Source organism: Hirundo rustica, chromosome 1 (genome assembly GCF_015227805.2).
Source record: "Hirundo rustica isolate bHirRus1 chromosome 1, bHirRus1.pri.v3, whole genome shotgun sequence".
Classification (NCBI taxonomy): Eukaryota; Metazoa; Chordata; class Aves; order Passeriformes; family Hirundinidae; genus Hirundo; species Hirundo rustica.
This window is the reverse complement of record NC_053450.1, coordinates 91,155,646-91,173,236: the sequence shown is the minus strand read 5'-3', so window position 1 is coordinate 91,173,236 and position 17,591 is coordinate 91,155,646. Positions and strand designations below refer to the sequence as shown.

Sequence of the window (17,591 nt, the reverse complement as noted above, 5' to 3'; positions counted from 1 at the left end):
CTTCAGCCAACGAGGATTACTTATATGCCACCATAGGGTAGAAAGTGGTCCCAGGAATGTCCTTGTGTCTGAACACTTCCAAACTTAACTTATTTGTGGTACATAATGACTGGAATAGGATCTTCTATTCCTATGGTGATTAAATACTGACTTGCACTCTGGCCTTGGATTTCTGTGGAAGTTTTGTAGGCCAACAGCTGTGGAAACTATTTTTCTTTTGGAAAGAACTCATTGGAAGACAAAGGAAGAAGCAATCTACTTGTTTTCAATGGTAGATGACCCTGCTTGAGAAGGGGGATTGGATACAAGATCTCCAGCAAACCCTTTCAAACAAAATTATCCTGTGATTCTGTAGATCACAGGGGTGCATGGTGAACTTAAAGACCCAGATTTTACTCTCTGACAGTGCCCCACATTTTGCCTAACTTCCTGGAAATATATCAATCAGCATCTGTGTTCATGTTAATATGAGTATGGCTGAACCTTGACTGATCTCAGATTATTATATATGCCTGTGACAATCTAGTTGTGAATGAATGAATGCTAGAATGCTAATTTCCCTCTCTTTTATATCATTTAAATAGGACAGAAATAGCCCATTGCTTTTCCCAGGGAGGTATTTACTTCATATTACATAGTGTGATTTTTCACTAGTTTCCAGCACAAGTCCTGCCAAGACTATGCAGGAAAAGAGATACAAATTATGTGTGTTTATTTCAGTTTTTGCAACCTACTCCTCTGTTTTGTTCCCTCTGTTTTTTTTAGCATGTAGCAGCAAGTTCAGGTAGTGGACAAGATGATTTGAAAAAATTAACAGCTATTCTAGAGGCCATTCCAGCTATCAAATTCATCTGCCTGGATGTGGCAAACGGCTATTCAGAGTATTTTGTGGAGTTTGTGAAATCCGTCCGTGCTCTGTTCCCACATCACACCATTATGGTAAGTGTGTAGAAAGGGTGGAGGGGGTGTGTGTGAATTCTGTCCAGGAACAGGACACAGAGTTTGACTGGTGGGCATCAGAAGCTAGAAAAGGAAGGGAAGCAAGGAAGGATGTTTAATAACAGTCTGGCATTGTCTGTCTTCCATTGCTGATGATGTGTGTGGGAATGTTTAGTGTGTGCTCTGATACAGCTGTCTTATTAAGTTGGCATAGAGGACTGGGTGAATTCAGTTCTTTTCGTACTCAAGTCTTCCTTCCCACACTAGATGAGACCTCTAATGAGACCTTAAGTGTATAGGTTTATTTTGGTGATTCCAAGCAGAGGTTTGCTGTGGGAATGTGCCAACATTTCTGGCCAGCTGGGACCACTGGCTGTTAGATCACTGTGAAGACACCTCAGTGCAGACCAATCCTTGCCCGTGATAAGAATGAGAGGGATGTTGAGCAGTTGTGAGCAGCATTGTCAGGGAGCAAAATGGTCAGTGCTGGGGCTTTTCATGGTGCTTTCTGTGATGTTACTATCCCATCTCAGAGTGCTAACTCCATGCTTCCTTGAGCCCTTTTGCACTAAGAATAGGGTGTTTGCATGGACACGGAACTCCTAGCAGCAGAGCGCTACTGCTGCTTTCCCAGGGCTCTTGAAGAAATGTGTCTGGATTTTTTCCATGAGAATAGCAGAAATCCTCAAACAAACAGCAGATCTGTAATGAGGCTACCAGCTTTTCTTCTAGCCAGTGCAGAAAAAAATCGGCTTTAGGCAACACTTGCCTGCTTTCCCATGCCAGAGATAAAGCTTCATGCATGTAAAGTAAATCTGAAGTAAGAATGTTCCTAAATGCACATTCTCCCTTGGTTCAATAGAGAATAACATGTTCAAACAGCTCAGAGGAGGATGTGTTCCTTTCTCCCATGTTGGAGAAAGGCAGTGTTCTTGCTTCTGAATGATGGAAAACGGAAGTGAGCTGGAATGCTTGTTGGGGTTATCATATGCTTGTGAAAAGGCATTCTTCAACAGCTGCCAGGAGAGGTGGGAACCATTTTGGTATGGTCACATTTCCCATGGCTTTAGAGAGAGAGTTTGGAACTATGAAATGCTAAATATGGGTCTTCTGAGCTTTCTGCTTCATGTTCACTGCAATGAGGGAGGAAGCTGTTTCCTTACTTTGGATCTGAAGTATTGACCCTAGTGACACAATTACTCCAGTGTCTTTGTATAGTTGTTGGAGAGAGCTTAAATCACATAGTTAAAGCCAAAGATCATCTCTGTCAGGAGTGGAGAGAAAATTATGTGTCATGCCCTCCTCCACCTCCCCACAGATTGCTGACTTTGCTGACTGCCGAGGGAAATCAACCAAGATGAATTCTCCAGTAGGCAGAGGAAGTCAATGTCAAAATCAGATATCAAGCCCAGATTTTAGTCCAGGCTTCTTAGGCCAGTCTCATCTACCTTCCATGTCTGTTCAGCTGCCTTCCTAGTATCTCTGCTTTTGTGGCTAAGGTTATTGTTACTTCAGGTCTCATTGTCCTGATGGCACCACCTGCTTGAGCACATTTACAGCCCTGACCCGTTCAGTTGCCTTCTTTGATTGTTGCTTTCTCTCAGTGTGGCTTAATATGGCTTATGGTTTTCATCTGTGCACAGCGATAATTTCCACTCCTAAAAGCATGCTGACAAACTTGGGGGGTTCAAAAACCTTCAATTTTCCAAAGCCTCCAGAGTCTGCTCAGTCCCTGAAGGTCTCTGATTCAGCTAGAGACACCCACCTCTACGTTGCTTCCAAATGAATTCATGTTCTGTGCCAAAATGGCCTTTTAAAGCTGTTCGTGGCTGGAATGCAGGAGCTGGTCTAGGCTCCTTTTAATGGTAATGTGGAAGACATGTCCTGCTGCTACCTGTTCTGACTGCTTTGATGTGTCTGTGCCATGCCTGCAGTATGTTCTCTGCTGCTGGGGCTTTCAAACAGAAGGGTTAGCAGTTAAATAGGAGGTATAAAAATAAAGAAGCTTTCTCTTAGCTGAAAGTGATCTCCAGGACGTCTCCCTCTTGTTTGCTTTCCTCAGCATGACTATTCATTCCACAGTCAGCTGCAGTTCAATACATAACAGTAACCCAACCCTGGATCTCAGGGAATGTGTGTTCCCAGGGGCCACATAATGGGCTCAGCTCTGAGGTTGAAAGGGGATGTGCAAAGCAACTGTGGTTAATGTAGTACTCTCTGTGGCTAATACTCACCTGCAGATGGAGGATGTCTCTTGTGAAACAACCTTTCAAATGCATGTTTCTGTCTTTTTAAATACTTACTTTTATTGCACACATACTTAAACATGACCTTTTTTCCTTCTGACTGGTTCTGACACGAGGTTTTTTTCACTACTGCATTTTGTATGAGTTTACAAAGAATATCAGTTTCTCCATGGAACACAAAGGGTAGGGAAGACAAACAGGAGCACAGAGGTACAACATGACTTGTCTTAAATCACTCATCAGGTTGGGAATGGGGGAAGAAGGAGTATGTAAGTCTTCTGAGTGTCTCACAGGTGCCTCCCTGAACCAGGAAGATCCTGAGGAGGATCTCCCATTTGGGGTGTTTTTGCCATTGTGCAATGTTACGTGCATCAATTGTGCTTGCTTGCTCAAGTCTAAAGAAAACCTTTAGTCCGCATTCATAATGGAGGATCAGAGCCTTTATATTACAGGTTGCATAGTCCTTATTTAGTTTAATTGTAGACTTTAGGGTTATTCCATTACCCTGGAAGTCTGTCTACCAGCTAAGTTATCTTTGCCAGCAAAGTTTGAAATGTTTTTATCCTGAATTTTTCTTTTCGTGGTATTCCTCTGTTCATTATAGAAGAGCAACCCTGGGGGGAGCAGGGAGTGTGACAGGAAGAAGACTGAGGCAGGAGCACACTTGGAGATACAGTACCACCCACAAGATGTGGGCCGGAGAAGGAGAGGAGTAGAATTGCAGAGCAGAAGCAGAGGGAAACAGCAGGCGCCAGAAACTGTTGCTCCTCCTTGGAGTCAGTAGCAGAACTTTTCTGGGCCTTAGTTGGAGGCAGGATTCAGTCAGAGAAAGCCATGCAGAGTACTCCCAGTTCATTCCCGGAACACAGACTAGAGTAAATTCAGTCATGGCATGTCCACCAGGGCTGACATCTCAGAACAGGGGCCAGGCAGGATCCCCATACAGAAGAGAGTGTTGCTGCTGAGCCTGTCGTAGTTCTGAGTGCAGGCACCCACTGGGTATGGCTCAACCCTGCAAAAGGCATCTCCCTCCATCTCATGGTTAAGCACCCCTTGCTTTTGTGGGTGGGAAGTGTCCTTTGGCCGTCTTCCTGATAATGTGGAGGCACAGACTGTGCTTTCCTCTAGGATACATGAGGAAAGTTTGAGAACTGTTGTCATAGACACTTCTCCCTAGCTCAATCCATTGCCATTTGCCAGCAGCTTTCAATCAGTGCAGCAGTGTTCCTGTCTTAGGCAGTATGAGTTGATATTTATAGCAGGCTTTCATGAGGCACAGTATCAAACGTCTGACTGAAATTCAGAGGCACTGCCCTTCTGTGTTCACTAATTTTGTATCTCTGTCAGAGAAGCCATAGTCTTTATAATCCTGTTAGGTAAAATCTTAATCTCATTAAAGTCAGTAGGGAAACTCCCTTTGACTTTTCTGAGGCCAGGATTTTCCTCAGGATTGACCCACAGTTCAGTCATCCTGGATAGTGCTGGAATGACCCAGGGTGGTGTTCACTTGAAACCTCATACCGAGTGATGGTCCATTACAATACTTGCACCAATTGCTATGCTCCCTGACTACTTGTGTAAACACACTGCAAAGTGTATTGTCTGTAGTGACTTTACTGTGCATGTTCCAGTTGTGTTCTATTCTTTCAAGTTAAAGGCAAACATTGGTTTCAGTACAGCAGAGTTCAGCTGGATGTGAGTAAACTGATTTCCTTTCAGCTGTCATAGTGGGCTCTCTTCACATATAGATAGCTGTGCCTCCCTCATACTGGGTTTTTATGTGCCCTCCGAGGTCTGCAAAAGGTACCTCAAAGAAGCAAGTCTCTCACTGGCAGGTTGAAGCCTGCTATGTAGAGCTCCACGTCTTCCTTGAAAATTTTTTAAGGATTTGCAGATTCAGAAAGACAGAAATCAGTGATGTGTGTACATGCATTCGAGGAAAAAAAAAGTATACTGGGGACATAAGTGCTTTTCCCTGCTAGGATGAGCATTTTGAACCAACATATGCAGTTCCAACATTTTCTAACAGTAACTTAACAGTAAACGTCTGGTTAACATTTCTGAAGAGACAGTTTGACAACCCTCTTTGCTCTGCTAATAAGAAGGCACTGCTGTTTAAATTAAATACATATTTGATCCCAAATGTCATGGAATCACTGACTTGATTACCTGCTCCTTTCTATTTGTGAATTTTCTGGATGTGTTCCAGTATTTCACCGAGTTGTAATGTGGTGTGTGTCATACAGCACAGGTGCCTTCCAGAGGTAAACTGCTTCCTTCATGTCCTAAGTGGGACACTCTCCATCACCCCACCTTGGAATGTACAGTACTTAGTATAACAAATTACCACTGAGCAAAAAGGAAGCAGCACTTAGCTGAAGTACTTGTACCTATTATATATTCTTTATTTCCTGATTGTCCTATTTTACTTCATTTTTAATCAATATCATGCTCTTTTGAGCAAAGTTAAGTGGTCCTGTATCGTAGACCACAAATTGCTGCTTGATATTATCATTGTTTTTTTAAGTGCTTCAGGTGGTGGCTTGTCAGCTGTTTCAAGCTAATCAAAGGAGGAAACAAAATTCAGTATAAATAAATAAATGGTGAAATAGGAGTCAGAAATCAGTAAGTGGAGAACAGGCCTTGCCCCGTATTCCCCAGATACCCTTCTGTTGACTTCAGCAGTAGTTACATTTGAAAAAAAGCTAAGAAAATACTAAGTAAGGACTTTAGAATTTGTCTTCTCCTCTGCCTGTGTCAGTACTGCTACAAACACTTGGTAGGTCCTGCAATATCATTATGTAAGAGGTTTTCTGAACGTCTTTAGATCTGAATTCAGATCTCCAGAAGTGAAGCACCTGTCTTTTGCACAAGTGCAAAACAGGTTATGTGGAAAACTGGAAGTTTATCTTGTGCAGTTTTTCTGTTTAGGAATCTTCTGTAGACGTGAGACAAGCCACAGAACTGCGATACAAACCAAACTTGGTTTGTAATTGTCTAAGAATACTGAAGGAGCTAGCAAGTGTTAGAGCAGGACCCCTCTCATCCCCTATCAGAGGTCTTGGGAGTCTTGGGAGGTTCGTGCTGGCAGAAGGTGAAACAGTGTTACTCCAGTTTACAGGAAGGGTGTGAGGGAGGACCTGGGAAACTGAACAGAGAGGCATGGGGCATTGGCGACCTCTCTAGGAAGCCTGTTCCAGGGTTTGTCCACCCTTTCACTTAAGAACTGATTCCTCATGTCAGGTCTGAACCCACCCCGAGGACACAGCTTTGAGCCACTCATATGCATGCCATCACTGGATCCAAGGGAGAGCTCAGCACCTCCCTCTCCACTTCCTCCTCTCCTCCTCAGGAAGCTTTAATGAGCAATGAGGTCACCCCTTGGCCACCTTTTCTCCAAGGTAAATGAACCCAGTGCTTTGGACACTCTCCACAGTACCTGCCTTTCAGTCACATCGCCAGCTTTGCTACCTTCTTCTGGCACATTCAAAGACCTTCACATCCATCTGAAACTGTGGGGTGCAATTTATAGGATTGCATTCCTGCACAATGTTCCCTCAGAGTATGGGAATGCAGTTAGTACAGCTGTAGTGAGTCAGTTCAGTGTGTGCTGTGTCAGCATTCATTTGCCTTGTGCAGCTCTTTGCAGAGGGGAAAGCCTGGTCTTAAAATGCATTGGCTAACAGTTTGTTTTCAAATGTAACTCGAAGCATAGGTTTTAGCTCATAAATCTCCTTTGAATAGTATTCAAATGTCATTTGAAATCTTTGCTCTTTGAAGACTGTCTTTTCTCTGAAAATCATCTGGACAGAGGACACTCCTGGCAAAGGAATTGATCTCTAGCCTCACTCTGATTGCTGATCCATCAGATCCACAGTTGGACACATGCAAGGGCCTGTCTTGTCACGCTGAGCTTGCATCAAAATATTTCTTTAACTGAATAGAAGTAGACTGGCAGCTCTCTGCACTTGCTGCTCCAGTTTTGCAAACCAATTACCAGGTGTGTGCTAGAAGGTAGTTTTGTAGTTTCTAGTATCAGTAATTTAATCACACTGGAATTCTCTGCATTCTCAGCATCCACGGACCAGAAAAATCTGTATCTCATGGTATGTTACTACAGGCCCTATACCCAGCCAAGGCTCTGACAGAAGAGGGCCCCTACTTCGATAAACCACCTGTGAAAAACTTTGAAACAGCTAACACAGTATTAGAGGAAGTTCTACAAGTTTCTGCTAAAATTTGGAGTAGGTAAATGTTCCTGGAGGCATAAATAGATCACGAGGTGACTGTGAGCCACCAGTGTGACACAGGCAAATGCATTCTTGTGTGTCAGGCAAGATATTTCTATAGAAAAGGCAAACGTTGTGCAAAGCCTTGGTGAGAACTCACCTGTACCATGGTGGACAGTTCTCATTCCTCAGGTGGAAGAAAGATCATCTTCTTCAAGGAAGTCTGGTATGAAAGCAAACAAAGACTAAGAAATTGATTAGGGGTGTGGGGAGCAATAGAAGTTTTCTAGAAGGAACAGGACAAAGGCTGAGAGAGCTGCCTTCATTTTCAGCAAAGATAACAATGTATGCAAAAGGGGGAAAAGAGCTATTGAAGTTCAAGGAAAAATATGGTAAAGAACACAAACCAATCCAGAACTTCTTTCAAAGATGTCACCCTAAACAGCATGCTCTCTCTATCTCTGCCAAGGTCGTGCAGAGGAAAACAAACCCCTGTTTTTAACCACTGGCATCACCAAATGTACATATATGGTGTGAAAGCTCAAATTTATGTAGTTTGTATGTACATACCAATTTTGGCAACAATGCACAAAATTAGAAGAATAGTACCTTATTTTCCGTGGGCAAAATACTGAACCCTAAAGGAAAAGTATCTTTTCCAGCGTTTTAAACAAGATCTGAACTTCTTCCTGCAAAGTGAGTTAGGCAAAAGGCATGGAGGTCTCTAGGCTGTTCAGGAGCGATAGGATAGGAGAGGTGGAGGAGTTCACTGTGTGTAAGAGAGAAGAATAGCCCTTGTGGTTAGGGATGATGTGGTTGATAGCCTCTGGGTGAGGATTAGGGGGATGGATGAGAAAGCATATCTCCTGATGGGATGCTAAGGATCAGGGTTTACTGGACTAATTGCTAAATTTATTTGACTGGAGAATTTACCTGTGTGACTGGTTTACTCTTGGTGGCATGTCCAAGGAGCAATATGGTGAACTATAGTCTTCCATACTCTGTGTAGTTCAACTTGTAAAAGCTCTGGATAAAACTTTACATTATCATCTTTAGTCTTCACTGCAGTAGTCTTGAAATCTCCTGTACATGTGATACTGTTCTTTCTTTCTAGGCAGGCAATGTGGTGACAGGAGAAATGGTAGAAGAACTTATTATTTCTGGAGCAGATATTATTAAAGTGGGTATTGGGCCAGGTAAGTCAAATAAGGGTGGCTTTTGGTACCATTGGTAGCGGAGCTGTCCAGATGAAACAAGTGTATAATGCCATTTTCTTGCCTGTTAGAATGCCAAGATCCACTCAGGTCAATAAAGTACCAGTGAGCTTGCACACACAGTGTGTTTAAGAAATACACACAGAGGGTGCTAGTGTTTCATACTGCACAGTGTGGCATATTGCACCTTCAGTCAGTGAAGATGCCTGTTATTGGAAGCACTGGGCTGCCTGAGTTCCTGACATTATCACTAATAACATGTGTTGGTTTGGGAACACTTCTCTGGCCTGTTGAAAAGAGTATGAATCATCCAAGCTAAAGCTCAAAGGTGTCCACTCCTGTCAAGGAAAGATGGGTTTCTGAATAGCTTTATGATTCATGTTCTGTGAAACTGAGGCTATCCTTGTCTTCAGAGATGAAATGGCATCAGCGGTGAAATACAGATAACTTTGCCTCTACCTATTACTATTGCTTGGGAGCTAAAATTTACATTTATGCAGTTGCATGCTATCTATCACGCTAACATTTCCATGGATAAACAAGAGGACCCTGAACTTATTACAGTGTTTTCCCTTTCTTCCCTTCCCTAATACTGTTGTCTGTTTTAAACTGCCATAATTTTTTTTTTTTTTATTTTTTTTTTTTTTTTTTTTTTTTTTTTCTTTTTCCCTTCCTTGTGTCTTCCTTCACCTGTTCCTTCTCTTGCTATTTTCTTCTTAGGGCTGCAGCTGGAGTCACCATATGTGGGTTAGATTTTAAAGTGGCTAGCACAAATGCCACTGACAGTATAGCTGTGATCAGCCAGTGCAGGGCAGGCTGATTGTTCACTCTGCAGTGCCAGATAGTGAAGGTCCATGAATGGATAACTGGAGCAGAGAAAATGATGTAATAAATGTAGCAGTAGTGCCAGGAAGGTACCAAACAATAAATACTGCAGAATACATGAAGAATAAACAACAGAGATTTCATAGTGTGATTGTCATGGGCAAATTCAGATTTAAGAGAATAATTCTGGTTTGTAGCCTCAAACATGGAAATATGAGTAAATGCTGTATAGTCCTCCCTGAAGGTCTTCCTGAACAGATCTGTAAAAGTCAACCATGCAAACTCACAAGTAACAAATGCTTCTCCCTCAGGTTTTGAGGCTTTTTTTCCAAATAATGATCAATCCTGTGGAAAATGGCAGTGATTTATTATAAAGGATTACATAGCCTGCAAAGTACAAGCCCTGTGGAAATTATATTAAAACTAATTTTCTTAATACTTTGCAAGAACTCTTCTCTGTGTTTTCACTTTGTCAGTTACTTGAAGGATCTGTGGTAACCTTTGTTTTACTGGTACCAGCTTGATATCAGCTGAGTGAATGGACCAGATTTCACTGCATTTGGTTTAGAATCTATTTTGAAATTCTCATCATCATTCAGACCTTTTAGATCTGTATCCTAAATTATAGGACCTAGACTGGCAAAAAGCAGTCCTCATTTTGACTCTTAATTTAAGGAAAATATAGGGAAGGTATTCCAAAAGTTCTATAGCCAATTGCTATATTGAACTGTAATTAAATTGGTTTTTTATATATATATATATACACACACGCACAGACCCTTATTTTTGTCTATGCATACATGCATGCACAATCTATGGGTATAAATAATGCAGTTAGAATATTTCCCTTGATGTTGCAGTATACAGCTTTCAGGTGATTACTTATCTCACTGTGTGCTGATTTTTTTATATTCCCCAGAACTGCAGTCAACCAAATATTTCTGCCCTTAGAGTTAAATAAAAGATGATAAAACTGTTAAAAAAAAAAAAAACAACAAACAAAAAACAAAAAAAACCCCCAGATTTTATCAGAGAAATACTTCTTTAAACATGCAGAAAAGATGTAAAAATATTTATTAGAAGTAACAGTCAGGTAATAAATCCTGCTGCTGAGTCTTGCAAGTTGTGATTCTGGTCCTTTTGTCCCTCCCCTTCAGGCACCTCAGTCAGATTTTCTTTCTTGTGATGCAGTTAATTCCCTCACTGAGAAGCATTACTGATGAGAACTAAACTGGGACTAGCCCAGTTAGTTCTTCCGATGAAGAAAGAGGGAACATTAGTGTCCTCAGCCACAGCTCCCATGAAGTGGCATGAGAGCATTTCAGAACTCAAGTTCCTGTGTGTTCCTTTTATCTGTGAGAAGCCAGCATTGGCAACAGAGACTTCTTGAGAGAAGAATAATGCTGATAGAAACACATTTTTTCTGTATAATTTCTGTCACCCTAATGGGCCATGTTTATTTGTTCTTTTGTCTAGGTTCTGTATGTACCACTCGGATTAAGACAGGGGTGGGCTATCCACAGCTAAGTGCTGTTATTGAGTGTGCAGACTCAGCACATGGCTTGAAAGGACATATCATCTCTGTAAGTAACTATCATCCACTCTCAGATTCCCACTGTGCAAATGGTTCTGGAACAGGAGAATCAGTCTAGCACCCTGTATGTTAAAGTCTGTGCTTCTGTCATCCCCATTTGACTCCTGTATTAGCTCCTAGGACAGTCAGTGGAGATCCAGATCAAAAGAAACCAACTCTCTAACATTAAAAAGATGTGGGCACCTCTCTCCTGTTCATGACTTTCGAAATCTGCTTTTTGCTTCCTCAAGCTGTTATGTAAACAGAATAGGAAGCTTGGTAGTGTTTTCACTATTGAAGCAAACAGTGATTCCTGTGAAAGGCTTCTGAAAAAGGGATGGAATGTAAACTTGACTTTCCTCAGAGTGTGACTGAGGGGCAGGCAGGCAGTAGAGGGGAGCACAAGGTAAAGTGATGGAAGCCCGTCTGTGCCCTAGTTGGATTGATTCAGATGGCATCCTCACAGAGCTCTCTGCACAGGGGCAGGAGTATTTGAGGTGGCTCTTTTGAGCACAGCTTGCACGTGAGCCACTTAATTTCTTACCAAACTCTGGGGAAATAACAAGCCTGTGGAGGAAAAAGAGCATCTGCCTGTATTGCCTGCTAATGGCAGTTTCCACTCTTGTCAGCGAGACCAGATTCACCTCACAGAGATAAAGTAAATTGGTAAGCATGGCCCCAGACTGAGCTAGAGTGCAGTCTGCAGCGCCCAAAGGTCCCGTATGCGTGGGCACACACAGGCATGTCCTGGCCATGTCAGGCTGGCACAGCCTCTGCAGGCTGCCTGTGAGGCAGCTGCCCATGGGGAGGGCACAGGTGCTCACCTGTGTGCTGTGCTCACAGACAGCAAGCTCCCTCTGCCGCCCTAGGAGACACCACACACTGGATTTTAGATCTGCTGCCAAGTGAAATCACTGGAAAGCCCTCGTTTTTTCAACCCAGTTGGGACTAGTATCCATGTGAGGTAGGAGGAGTGTTGTGCTGCATTGAGGAGGGAGGTGAGAGGAAAACAAACTGATTGGGGATGGGCAAAGAGTTTGACTGGATCTCTTGGAGTATAATGGAGCAGGAACGTGTTACAGTCAGATGTCTCTTGTTCTGTATTGTTAATGAATATGCAGTCCCTCCTCTCCATGGCTCCGCTATATGAATTTTGCAAAAAAAAGAGAGAAGCAGTCTGTGATTTTTGTGACTTGGGCAGTATTGCAAATGTTTTTGTCGATAACAGATAGTAGAATGTGTACAATAGAGCATGAAAGCCTCACTCATTACCATGAAGCCTGGATAAGTTATAGATGTCATCCTGGCAGTGGTGCTCAGAGACCCATCTTAGTTTTGCATGAAACATTTTCTGCTAGCAGCCCTCAGAAGAATGCTGCTATCCTGGTTTTACAAGATAACAGGGAGTGTGTATTTAGACTGTTGAAAAATCAGATGGTTCTGTACTGTATCTCCTTTCCTGCTTTGGGAATGGATCAGTTCTTGACTTGCTCAGGTTTCAGTGATCCCGCACCCATCAGCCTCCTACGGGGGGATAAGGAGGGCAATTTGATACCTGTCTGCTTCCAACATCTGGGCCACGAGAAATACCTTGAGCCTATGGCTGGGGTCTCTACCACCACTTCAGCTCAACTCTGTTACCCAGTCTACGAAGAGTAAAGCAAGGGTGAGGACATGATGCCTGAATTCTGGAGCATTCAGGTGGGTATTGGTGTATTAGGGAAAGAAAAAGCTGGACTGCATGGTTGTTGCCAGAGCTCTGGCAAGAATGTCATGGAAGAGAGGTATCCTCAAGACAGAAAAACACCATATGGCAGCAATTCTAAGTATAGAATTGGGTCTGGTGGCAACAAGCGTATATGGCATCCCTCAGAATGTCTCACTGCTGTCTTTCTGGGGATTGAAGAAGCAGCACACCCTACCTGAGCCAAAAGAAATCCCAACAGGCAGAGTATTACCACAGCTATCTATGTCAATTCCCCAGGAGAAAATATGTCCAGCAATTTTTGTTATGTTGATGTGGAAGTAGCAGGAAGGATGTGAAAAGATTCAAAGCCTACCAGCTAGCTTCATGTAGATGATAGCTAATGGTGTGATATGGATTAGTCCCTTGGGCTACTTTCTTGTATCCACTTCTGTCTTGTTCAATATCTTCATTAAATTAAATCCTCATTCTTGTTATGTTGGTACAATTTCCGTGTGAAGGAGAAGAAGTCTCACTCTCAGAATGAGGAGGTGGTGGTGCTGAGTATGATACAGGCACCGCAGAGAACACGGCGCAACTGAACCCTGATCTTCAGGAGCTCTGCTAGGATGGGAGCACAAACTGGGCTTTAAATGCTCCTATTACTGAAGTTATCATGTATGATTTTTGGAACTGATTCGTTGACCAGGAAGGTGACAATTTTCAGGCAAATATGGTAGTCCAAGTGAGCACCTGGTGTCTGTCTAGTCATTTACATAGAGAAGTAGGAGATAAAATTGCACCAGTTACTTACCTCATGCTAAATGATCTGTAAGACTCAAAGCTCACCTCAGAAATTAATCTTTCATGACTCACTGAAAGCAGAGAGGAAACCCTCCCTAAGAAACAGGCATGGTTTCTGTCCTGTGCTGTTTGTCTTGGAGCCAATAGTGTCAATTTTCACTCTTGCTAATCCATTGGCCTTGAGAAAGTGCTGCAGTGAATTACAAGTGGAGGGGGCCTGCTGGAGATGTTCTTGTAGGTCAGAGAACTCCTCTGCTGGACAGACAGTCACATATTCTAGTAAGCCAGCAATGTGGGGAATGGAAAGCAGCCCTGCATGTGTCCTCTCTCATGTGGCTATCATTTGACAGAGATCCCTGTTTCCCCTTCTCCCTGCCTGGGTGATAGGTCACCAGCATTCAATGAAAAGAATGACTAAGGGTTTCTTCACCCAGCTACTGCCATACTGTCCCTTTTTCCACACAGAACACTTTCCACACAGAAATATAGCTGGTATATGTAGTTCAGAATGAAGCACCATATGTATTGTTTTTACTGCTGTATATGCCACATACTTTATATATCTTCTGCATAATAAATAGCTATCCATTTGCTGATACTGTAGAAAGCACTGACTATGCAATTTTTTTATAAAGGTTGCTTGAAACATAACTCATAAGTTAATTATAAATTGCACAGAATACTAAATGTTCAACCAGTGTATGCTGGTTTTCCATGCTGTGCTTTTTTTCCTTGGGCTAAATTTTGTTGCTGTGAAATGGCTTACCTATCTGGAGAACAAGACTGGGGACAAAAGCATTACTTCAGCCACATTAAAGTAATTCTGTTGAGGGGAAAGCTGCTTTCCCCATTCCTCTTCCTAGCCCCCACTCGGCTCAGAATCATGCTGTCTACCGGTTCCATGACCATAACCCTTTCCAGTAGTCTTACTTTGGTATTATTCTAGTACTCCTGAACTCAGAGGCAGATTTTTACAGACAAATTTCCCCAGGGTTCAGAGGTAGAGGCTGAGCCTGCAGCAAGCTCTGTAGCTAAAGCCCAGCTGTCTACAAGTCATTTTGAACCCAGACCCAGAGCCCTGTTGGGACAAGCTGAATTTCAAGGGGAAGCTTCCAAGGCAATGCAGCAGCAGCAAAGTCTTACTTCTTAAACAGAGTACCTGCTTTTTCAGATGGAATGAAGTGCTTTACTGCATATAGCTTTATTGTATAGCATCTTCTGACATAACTGCTTAGTATGTTCCCTTTTTGTTTCTCTTACTGTGAATCACTAGATTTACCTGCTTATCTGAAGTAACTGGAGACATCTAAAGATAAAGAAGGACCGTGAATCATCATTGTCGGTTCCTTTTATCTTAAATGGTAACCCGTGAGCTTCTGGACAAGTCTCTTAATCCACTCAGCATTTTGTAATTTGGTAACATTCAAAGTGTTATTATTTGAAGCCAGTGATTAATGGTTACACAGTAAGCCCCCCCCATCCTCATGGTTCCTGTGAAAGCATAAAACCTTCATCACTGCCATTACTGGGTTAGTTATAAAAGTCAGATCCTGAGCCACAACTGGCTGAAAACAACTGGCTGAAACCCACCTACCAGGGAGCATTCAAAGCCAGTGTCTCTCAGACAGTAAGTATGCTAAAACTGTTCTTTGAAGATTATTAGACCCTTCTTTCTACCCTGGTTCTTTCTCCCCTGACACATGCACACACACTCACACCCTCCTCCAGACTATGACAGATTTGTTAAAGGGAAAGAATTGCACATTCAGAGCCCTTAAAAGGAGAGAGAGATTCAGCTGACAGCCCAGCACTTGTTCCTGGAGCTGACAGCAAGGGTGTCTAAGCTCAACAAAAGGCATAATGTGCTAGAGGTTATCAGCAAATGGAATAAAAGCCTTTATAGTTCCACCAGGTGCTGTTTGCAGTGGGGTGCCCTTTGAAAAGCCACTCACTTTTGGATCCACCTGCTCAGTTTGTGTCTGAATCCTTTTCTGGGCACACAGAGTTTCTGATGCACAGCCCTGCTGCCAGCTGCCCATCAAAGCCAGCTCTAAGGTGGCTGATGGTGGGGGTGTCTGGCTGTGCTCGGCCGCAGGTCACGCACAGCCATGTATTTCTGTCAGCAGGGAGGTGAAACAGCGTGCAGTAACTGGCCAGGCTGGGGGTAGCTTCAAAAGCAGGAAAGATGTTGGCAGTCTGCAACCGATCCAGATCATCAAAGGAATGGGGAGCTCTCCTGGTGTAATGAATGTGTAGACTAAAGGATTTTTCATCTGGTGCTCAGGCCTTTATAAATCCTAAAGAATCATGGCACATGATGAGCTCTGCTGTGTGTCATTCCTTTTTTACAGCTCTATCACACATACACAACCTCCTTCCCCTCAACTGAACCCCCTTCATCAGCCACTGCATTGCACTGAAACTGAAATGTCTGAAATGCTAAAGGTCCAGAGTGCTGTTGTTTCCTTACCAAGCCCATAACAAACAGTAAGGAGTAGGATGAGAGGCTCATTTTCACTTACCAAAGATTGTATTAACCAGGTTTGTTAGAGATTACCAGATAAAAATCCAGTATAACTGATGATGTATTCCCTTTCCCCTCCCACTGTGACCTTTTAATATATTGTAAACTGCTGAGAAAGTTATTTTAAATGTCTTTGGTGGTTTAAGGTAGAGGCTTGTGGTATTCATTAAAATGGCAGGGGATTATTCAGAGCATCAGAGGAGGCTTTGTTTTCTGGTTTCTGGGATTTGGAAACTTGCAGTCAGGAAATTTGCTTTGCTGTTGTTACCAGTAGTATTATCAGTAGACTGTACAGCAGAGTAGGTGAGCCTCAAGGAGGTAAGCAGTGGAAAGGATTATCTCGATTCCCTGAAAATGTAGCCAAGATGATACATCCCAAGTGCACGGTCAGCTCTGTTGACACGCTGTTCCTGAGCAGGGGCCACAGTGCTGCGTGTCGCAGAGCTCCAGTGCTCACTGGGTCCCTGAGTGACCTCGCTGCCGCTCACTGTCATCTTTTCTTTGTGCAGGACGGAGGATGCAACTGCCCAGGAGATGTCGCCAAAGCGTTTGGTAAGGACAGTGTGTCGTGACATCCCCACGTGTCTCCAGCGCCCCCGGCAGCAGGGATGCCGGAATCGGTGTGACCCTGAACGTGTAATCAATTAGCAGGAGCTTACGTTAGTCCCTGCAGCTGACTCCAGTGAAATTAATGCACCAGGCATGAATTTTCTCTTTGGAACAGACAGTCCAAATTCTGCAGTGCAAAACATAGAGTGGTCACACTGCTATTTGGAAATTGTCTGCCAGCTGTGTAGGAGATACAGCTGCTGGGAGAGTAATATGAAGAAAATTGATAAGGGTTTCTTCTGAGTAAGGTTCAGAGATGCCTTGTGACATTGCCAGATCTGGCTGACTGGAGCCTTGAGTGGAAGAAGTGCCAGTGGAATGCATGTTGGACAGAAGAACAAAACAAAAAGGCAGACCGGATCCCTGGAGATGTTCTTGGGATCAGCTGTCCACTTGAAGAGATGAGATTTTATTTATATTGTATCCCCTAGAGCTAGGCAGATGTCTGAAACATCTAAGTTAATAATTAACAGATTTTGCTTTCATGTCAGTGAGCTCAGGGAATTGCTCCAGCTCTTGGTGATAAAATAGAGGATTTAATCTTGGTATTGTCTGTTGGTCATGAAAGTCTATGTTGGTATGGGGGTCAAACTCATGATTGTCACTTAGCCATAACCTTGTTACAGAAACATATGGGAAGCAATCGCTAAATGCATTCTGAGATGACAAGACAATTAAAGGTACTCCCCCACCTCCCAAAAAGCCAGACTCTTTGGAGGTGTCGAGTAATGCCTGCAATACAGTGGGACAGCACAGTCTCTCACTGGGATTTCAGGGTGGTATGAAAACAAGAAGTAGCACATTATGATACAGAAAGTCTGCTTTGCAGGAAGCTTTGAAAGTATGGAAAGTAGAGGGAGGACTAAACTCAGATTACAGGCTTGGAATCTGTTTTCCATTGCTATTACTTCAGAAAGTGCTGAGAATTTTGTCTCCTTAGAAAA

General features: G+C 43.0%; 1 protein-coding gene across 1 annotated transcript in view; it reads left to right on the top strand.

Annotated features, from left to right (window-relative positions):
• GMPR (guanosine monophosphate reductase) overlaps positions 1-17,591 on the top strand; it is a 42,916-nt gene that overhangs the window by 7,262 nt on the left and 18,063 nt on the right. The window contains exons 4-7 of the mRNA XM_040073750.2: positions 766-939; positions 8,529-8,610; positions 10,930-11,036; positions 16,548-16,590. Of these exons, the coding sequence (XP_039929684.1) occupies positions 766-939; positions 8,529-8,610; positions 10,930-11,036; positions 16,548-16,590 (406 nt within the window). The remainder of the gene's footprint in view (positions 1-765; positions 940-8,528; positions 8,611-10,929; positions 11,037-16,547; positions 16,591-17,591) is intronic.